We start from the raw sequence: 8,755 nt of genomic DNA, 5'->3' as shown, positions 1-8,755 counted from the left end.
GTTTTTACATTTTAAATTGGTTCCCCGTAAGTAAGCAACAAAAAAAAAACGTATGGCTGATACTCAACTCAATCACACTTAGCGTTTCTGGACAATCATCACACCAAACAAAAATACTGGTACATCTTGGACTATTATAGTCAAGAGGAAGCCATTAGGGAGGATATTTAACCCATGGAAAATATAGCTATGATTCTAGATGTGTTGGTGTTAAGCTTTTAGTGAATTTCCCTATAAGGAAGTAGCTTTTACCGTAAGGGGCACGGTAAGACCTAGGCCCGGGACCGATTTACTTTTTCATTTTGATGTCCCCAGAGGCTAAAAACACCATTTGTTCAAATTTAGATATATATTTATATATAGATATATACACACGATTGTTTGAATAAAGGGTTACTATTATAAATATCAAAGAAAGCATGCTAACTCAGTACCCTGAAATGATTTTATTAAATTTTATTTTAAAATAAAAAATATAATTTTAGGGTACTGCACTGAGTTAATATGCTTTCTTTCTAAAGAATGGATAAACTTACGAAATGGAAACTTTGAACAAACAATTATGACAACTAGACAAAGCTACCAAAACATTTTTCAAGTTTTTTTCAAATTCATAAAACAAAAGTGCGGTCATTTAAAATTTTGTTTCTTAAATAACTCAAAAATCTTTGATTTTACAAACAATTTTCTAAAATAACTTTTTTAAGGCAATATAATTCCAAATCGATTGGCACGTTATTTTGTAAGATTGGGCGAGTATTAACTGAGATATGGAAACTTAAGGATAAGGTTTCAATCGATTCGTAAAAAATTGCCTTAAAATCAACGGTTTTTGAGTTATTTAAGAAACAAAATTTTAGATGGCTGCCATTTTTTTTTATGAATTTGAAAAATCTTCATAATTTTTTGGTAGCTTTGTCTACTCTAGTTGTCATTAATGTTTGTGCAAAGTTTCCATTTTGTATGTTTTAGGAAAAAAATTAACAAGTGGAAAAAACAAAATGGCGGCTCTGTATTTCCGGACAGTTTAAATATGGTATTTATGTTTTTTACTCAGGAATAATGCTCTAAAATTTTGGTAGAGAGTTCCGGGACACCCTGTATATATTATGTGTCCGTGAACGTGATATCTTGGGTAATTTTTGTCCGATTTTGATGAAATTTGGTTTAAAGGTGTAAGGCGGGATAAACTTGAATGAGTTCGCAAACCAGCATGATCGGACCATGGGAAAGGGGGTTTTAGGGTAAAAATTAGTTTTCTCATTTTTGACCCTCTAAACATAACATTTTCCAATTTCTCTCTAAACCTTTTTAAGAGCTTAAACAAATAATTTAGTCCATCAAAGTGTTTTTGTACGGTTATTGGTAACGGAGAAAATTCAAAAAAAAATTTATTTTAAAATTCCCCTGTTATCCTTAAGCCCCCCATACACGGGCGAGCATGTTGGCGAACATGCTCGGCGTTTCCAAGAGACGGACGAGCGTTTGCGAACATGCTCGTCGCTCGGTAGCGGTTTCTAGGCCTATTCTTGCTTTTCTTGTGCTCTGTGACAGTCAAGTTGTGTGTATTTAGCCTACTCCTGCTTTTTTGCTGCAATTACAGTATTTAGTTTTTTTGCAACATACGCATTATTTCTTAGACACAAATCAGGGGCGATTTATTTTTGGCCGATTTTGTAAACGGCCGATCTAATAATCAACTGTGTGTGTCAGGCCTTAAGGTATCGGATTAAATTCATCCGCTATGGTTTGAAAATAATGTTGGTTAAAATTCCATCGTTGTGCAATAATATTTCTCGTAGTTTTGCTTATTCTAGCCTTTCTTAGAATTATTTAACTGTGACAAATTACTACAGAATTGATTGTACACATTTCTGTAATACTGTAATATACAAATTATAATTGATGAACCCTCTATTTTGGAAACTAATTTAAATTCGTATTTATTGCGTTACAAACACAAATAAATATTTATTTAGCTTCTGTAAACATTGATTCTAAATCTATTACTGTAACTGGATTACATCAGAGTATAGACACCATGATTATTACAAATGCAAACTGTCTATTGCAGCTACTTAGTAATGGCGGTAACGAAGTAATCGTTTGGAATCGGAACGGTTACTTGTAATGAGTCCAACTGGAATCATAGTAGCGGCTACATCGATGGAATCATTTAGCCTATCTCTACCCAAGTTGCAGCGGCGAACATGCTCTCGAACATATGGTCGTCCCCACAGACGGGCGAGCATGTTCGTGTTCGGGCTCGCCAAGTCCGACGAGCCGAGCGCCGAGCCCAACATGCTCGCCGCGACGGATCCCACACACGGGCGAGCATGTTCGTCGCCAACACCGTCACGAGCATGTTCGCGAACATGCTCGCCCGTGTGTGGGGTGGCTTTATGGAGAATATTGTAAAAAATGTTGTAGTTCATTTGTTTATGGATATATTTTGATCTAACTTGGCAAATTGATTTATTTAATACTAAGCTATTACTAAATATTTTACTATAAAACACACTTTATTAGTTTCCTTGTAGCAGCAAACCTAGGTACTCGTGAAACCTAATGTTTTATTTAAATGGATTTAATTACAAATTAAGACAATGGAAATCTGCTTAGTCTGCAGGTTTGCTGTGGGGGAGTATTTGTGTCTTACGGTGGAAACTTAAATAACTGTTAGCTTAACTTAACGTAACTTAAATCATCAAAGGTAAGGTAATAAAATCAATTTCTGGTGGTGATCAATTTATTATTACAAAATTAATAAACAGCAACAATAAAAAGGTAAATTTTACTTTAAACAGTAATAAGACGATTAAAATCCAACAAATTAAGACGTCTAATCCATCTAGTTAAAATAAATAACAGAAAATGAAAAACATTCAGATTCTACAAAATTGTTAAATAAAAACTATATAATACAAAATTTATAGCTAATTAGATACAAAATATTATATCACAAATCAAATAAATTTTACATCAATCAAAATTTGATTCTCGGTGCAAAATATGGCAACAACATCGGGCGATATTCTACTAAGTTTACAAACAGTTCTCACTTGTAACTCGACCAACAACAATTACACTGTCTCGTGGTAGTAAAAAATAAACCTAGCATCAGTTACCCAGTCTTATCATATTACGATTATACTAAATATATGTACACTGTACATGTGGAACTATGTACACAAGATGCAACCATGTTCCAAAGGGCACCAGAGCAAAATACCTGAGCTACGTAGAAAAGTTGCTGCTTTGGGTCTCAGGTGTAAGGGGCCAAAGAGAAGCGAGAAACAAGACATAAATAATGGCGATTAGAACCACAAGTCATAATATCCAAGTATCAGACTCAATTTAAAAAAAATGTGGAAATATTCTTAATTTTCACAGAGCATACTGTTATAAAACATATACTTATCTCAATGATAAACTACTTATTAGCTTAAGAATTACATGATAATTACAGTAAAGAATAAACAAGAGCTTGTTAATGGTGGGAATAACATGGTAACAACACAATTTCCCTGACTATAAAATTTAAATTAAAAATTCTTGATTGTCACAGGTAAAGTTATCTTAACCTGTATATTATGCTGAAATCATATCGGCCTATTCGATCAAGTGTAACATCTAGAGAGAACAAAAATATCAAGATTTTATTTTTAGTGTGGATTAATGGCAAACAAATTGAGTTGGCAAGGAAATAAAATCATAGAAAACCACCAACTCCCACCATTTAAGAAGATATCCTAAACAATGTTGTAACTATTGATTGCTTATCTAGCACTCTTACAGTTTTATTTATGCTATCCTAAAAGTCCATACAAGCCATAAATGTTAACATCAATTTTAATTTTACCAACATTGATCTAAAAAAATAGGGATTTTGAACTGTGCTATAAAATTTATCTGCTGATTAAAAAATATTCTTTCTCTCACAAAGGCAAAGAGTTACGGTGGAAATTCTGCTAAGCTTACAACGTGTCATAGCTCTCTCTATCTAAAATCACACCTAACTATCATGGTAAATTCATCGAGGTAATACATTCTTGTAGGCAGTAGCTAGTTCTAATACACACACATTTTGACAAAACAACATACTGAATGCTTTACTCTAATTTGTAAAAAGTATTGTCTGGAAGTAAGATTATGCATTATGTAGAACTAACAATACACTATTACGTTTTCTCAGAAGAGAAATATGTAAGGAAATACTCTTATGAAGTTTAAAAATTTAAAGGTTTTGATTATAATCAAATGTCCGTCTCACAAAAATTGTACGACAAATCCATGGATTATTAATGATACTGGAGAATTTACTACATTACTCCATTCCTTATATTGTTATAATGCCTCTAAAGATGCAACCTGTTATGTATTTATTCTGTGCACTAATATGTTGTATAAAATCTATTTTTAGCCTTTGGTGAAAAATCTACCCATGCAGCACACTTAATCATGCAAGTTAAAAATTACAAACAATATATTGTCATTTGTCAAATTGTATACAGTTTTAGCAATGGGGAAAGATTGTAAATTTACTATATGTATACGTTCATGTTATACTTACTAACTTAACTGTATGAATACTATTTCTAATCATTCTTAATAACAGTTGTAGAGACTACTTAATTGTATATTTCATCAATAGAGTGTAAAGTGACTCTTTTTGATCCGAGCTCAAGTTTTACGGCGTAGGTCGGAATAATGAGCAAGGGCTGAGAAGACACTTTATGCCTGTGTGATGAACTATATTTTTTTGTAATATTGCACCATTATTTAAGCAAACTAATTCACAAAATTAAATATGTTTTATGTAAAGATAACGTCTCAAAACAACTATTAATTTCTTTTCAATTTTGCCAACGCAAATAATCAGCTGTTTAGAAAGTGTTTCAATCATTTTGTCAATTACGATTGTATTAGTATACCTTATACTATCAATTTGCCGAACTGTTGACAAGAATGCAACTTTAAGCTACAACCGATTAAAACAATCAATACATGCCATTGCTTAGAATCAGAGTTAAAACAGCAAATTTTTACTCCCTAGGGAGAAACAAAACAACAGGTCTTTCCAACACTGTACAAGTTGAACATTTGTTTAAGATAATTACCATACTTTTACCCTACTTAAAAAATGCTTATTCATGTTGATGGTAGGTTTAAGTTAAGTAACAGTAAACAAAATAAACAAATAATTCTGGAAAATGTGTTGATACTTTGATTTGCAGTCTGTAAAAACTTGTTATAGGTAATGTAGGCAGATAGAATGAATTCAACTGAAATACTGATGGCAACATAAACAGTCAAGTGTTCAGTGAACACTATGGTAAACTTGGTAACTTTAAGACAAGTTACAGAGGTAAAATTTAAAACGGGAAGACTGGCACACACTCATTATCATTCCATACGTTTAAAGTAAGGAAGCAATAATACTAAGCAGTACACAAAACTTATAAATTTTAAAGTTGTGGATTGAAATTGTATTTTCAGTATTATGTTTTGAGTGCAGTATCGATCCACAACTAACTTCCATTGTTAACTTTTGTGTGCTTTCTGTGGCCTGGAACACATTGTTTGCTAAGTTATGCAAGTTAGCTGAGTATCCATTGGTTCTTAACACATTATTCTTAAGCCAAGTGCTCTTTACAAAAAAAAAAAAAAACTTTAAATAATCATTTGACTAATACTGTATGGGGACTAATATCCGTCAGTAGTTCCAAACACCAATACCATCTAACAGGTTCTTTAAAACTCATATTAGTCGATGTTGCAGTTCTGAGGTTATTACAACTAATTTTAATCAAAAAATAAAATAAAACATGCCTAATTTTAAATGAGGAATAAATATATGGTCCTGAATTAGGTAACCTAAATAATTTAACTTTTAAGAAAGCCAGTCTAAACCAAAATCTTAGTAAATTACATACATGTCTAATCTTTCGAACCACTCATTTCTCTGTGTTAACTTTAGTTCTATTTTATTTTAACTTATGCTGGACTTAACAAGCCTTGGAAATGATTGCCTTCCAAGACTAACCATACTGAATGGCAAATGGTTTTTAACGACACGTCTGCAAAGCAAAACCTTGAGAAAACAGTGGAATCGCCACAAATGTTATTCTCAAACTTACGACCCAAAGATTCCTTTATCCTATTTTTATGAAAATCAGAGCAAGTTTCTCTATATTCTAATATTCAGAAGTTCTGTTGCCGTTTTCGTTTTTGGTCCATAGCATCCAGGATAGGTTGCCGTTTGGTCTGGTAACGTCTTCGCAACTCATCGATTTCTCTCTCCATCTCTGAGTCTAAACTTGTCATTCTTTGCTGCAGTTCATCATAGCTCAGGAACTTTAACTGTGAACAGGTTATACATAGAATCAACATCTGTGATTCATTGAAAATAACAATAGAGCTGATTTAACTCGTTATGACAGAAACTAATTCATCGTTAAATTAAGATTTAAAAGAATTACAGTCAGATAACTCAGCAGTTTTTAAAGTAAAAAAAATTAATAATTTAAAACTAAGGTGGATCTTTCTAGTTTTAAAAGCATAAAATTAGCCTATATTTTGTTTAAGTTTGACCTGATCTATAACTTGACACAATCATGTCTACATCAAAAAATCGTAATGAAAAAGACCGACATGCTATTGTTTATGATCTGGAGACGGCCCAGTCCAGTTTGCCATCCGTAGCCGGCCAATCTAGTTCCGTGAGATTTTAATTTTTATGGTTATTTCGGTTCATTATAATGTTAAAATAAAACGTAATGGTTATTCCAAGTACTGTATTTGTCTCGATAAATCGCAAATTAATTGCTATCTTTGAATTTCTTTAAATAGAAAACATTCTATAGTAAAGTAGTTATTGTTTTCCTACTGAAAACAAAATATATTTAGGCCAAAAACAACTTTGGATAACCTGAGGGCTTGTATAATCGGGAGAGTATAACTTTATTATTATACAAGAGGCGCTTGTATAATCGGGAGAGTACTGAATCAACTCCTTTATACTTACAAATTCAAAATCTCCGTCTACAAACGCTGAATGGAACTTAGGTTGGTTCTCTTGTGTTGGAACCATGATGCTGTTGCCGCCTCCGATGGCTACCAACACTCTCTGTCTCTCTTCAACACCAACCCCCACACCCTCGTGGTTCTGCTGAATCAGAATCAAACTACATTAGTATAACTGACACCATAAAACAATCTAAAAAATGTAAAAACCCATTTTTTAAGGAATAGCATTCAGCTACATCACTAAGAAAATACACAATATAAGGTAACAAAACACTACTGAAATTTAGTCACAAACAAGACTTATGAAGTAGGTTGAAGAAAAATCAATTCTTTATTCATCTAACATCTAAAAAATATTATATTAGTACAAACGATCTGAGATATCAGTGTTATTTTTTTTTTACCACCATTGTGTATCTATTAGCAGCACCTAGGCTCTAAATATTTTGGCAAGCTAACTAAATGTTAAAAGACACAGATTACCAACCCTAAATACTATGAAACACCACTGAAATTACAACCTATAACTGTTAAAATTACCAATGCAGATTTCAAAACAAACCTGGTTGTTCTGCTGGGTGTTCTGTACATTGGAGTTGAGGTCCGGAGTAATCGTGGTGTGGTGGTTGGCCATATTGGTAACAGGAGCCTGTCCATTGCCCTGTAAAAGGAAACAAATTCTAAAATTATAATACTAAGCAAAATCATAATTATTTGTGTGAAACATATTTAGTATTATAATTAAATTTACTTGTGGGGCAATATTTTGGTGAATTCACAAATGAGGGAATAGAGCGGAATACAAGCAGAAGGAAAGACATTTCAATCTATTCTTCTGAGTATAACATTGTGGGATGGAATTAGCTAGTGATTGAGAGTAGCTTGAGTACAAGAGCATTCCTAAGAGAAGGGATTGGACAGAGATGGATGAGATATGATAAAGAGAGTTTGACTGAGGGACAAGGCGAAGAGAAAGAAAATAACAAATAATGGACATAAAGAGGAATTGTGAAGTCTTAGCTAAATAGGCCTAGTCGACGCCCAGACCAGGGAATAACCGGGACAGAAGTTAAATTTATGTATTTAATTGCCCTCTTCGACAAATGCCATTAGTGAAAAACTTTTAATCCAGCAAGCTTTCTCCATAAAAAACACGTGCACATTTACAGTAATAGCAAAAAAAAAAAAAAAAAAAAAAATGTAAAAAAAGAATTGCAAATCACTCACTTTTATACTCTCAGCTTCCTTCTTGTCAAAATGATCTAGAAATAGTGGTCTGTATTTTTTCCCAGATTCCCCTGGTCCCGTGTCATGCCCTGAAAGAGATAAAAACTTTATAATTTCGTAATCACTCGTAAATAGAGAGGAAACAGGAAGAAAAACTACAAGAGGTCTGGGAAGTAGACAAATAACATAGGGGAACTTTAGGGTCATTAAACTGTCATTTAAATTCTCAAGTCATTAAATTGGTAGGAACTTAATACAGATTTTGACAGTTTTCTATTGTTATGGTAGTAATGGTGAAACATATCGTACTTAACTCGTCCAAAACGTATTTACTGGACTCCTTTGGTAATCCCGCACTTAACTTCGTCCCTCGCGGTAACCACACTCGTAAGCAAAATTTTAAGGTAAAAAAATTGTTTAGTGTACAGCTGATTCACTTTTGCGAACAGTACTACTTTAGCCCCAGAGGCATCTGGGAACACCCTGGTATAGTGGTAGA

At 33.0% G+C, this 8,755-nt stretch overlaps 1 protein-coding gene across 7 annotated transcripts in view; it reads right to left on the bottom strand.

The window, feature by feature from the left end:
- Positions 1 to 2,731: 2,731 nt before the first annotated feature.
- Positions 2,732 to 8,755, bottom strand: part of LOC128988680 (serine/threonine-protein kinase 3-like) — a 46,256-nt gene continuing 40,232 nt past the window's right edge. For 6 of the 7 annotated variants that reach the window (XM_054410207.1, XM_054410202.1, XM_054410201.1 and 3 more), the window contains 4 exons: positions 8,257 to 8,345; positions 7,592 to 7,690; positions 7,028 to 7,171; positions 2,732 to 6,363 (listed from right to left, as the gene is read on the bottom strand). In XM_054410207.1, coding sequence (XP_054266182.1) covers positions 6,205 to 6,363; positions 7,028 to 7,171; positions 7,592 to 7,690; positions 8,257 to 8,345 — 491 coding nt within the window. In that variant the 3' untranslated portion in view covers positions 2,732 to 6,204. The remainder of the gene's footprint in view (positions 6,364 to 7,027; positions 7,172 to 7,591; positions 7,691 to 8,256; positions 8,346 to 8,755) is intronic. The other variant, XM_054410206.1, reaches the window with a different exon arrangement.

This window comes from Macrosteles quadrilineatus, unplaced genomic scaffold, assembly GCF_028750875.1.
Source record: "Macrosteles quadrilineatus isolate MER2022 unplaced genomic scaffold, UCM_ALF_1.0 Scaffold_3__2_contigs__length_128488019, whole genome shotgun sequence".
NCBI lineage: Eukaryota > Metazoa > Arthropoda > Insecta > Hemiptera > Cicadellidae > Macrosteles > Macrosteles quadrilineatus.
Note: the sequence above shows the minus strand (reverse complement) of the source record. Positions and strands in the feature narration are given on the sequence as shown.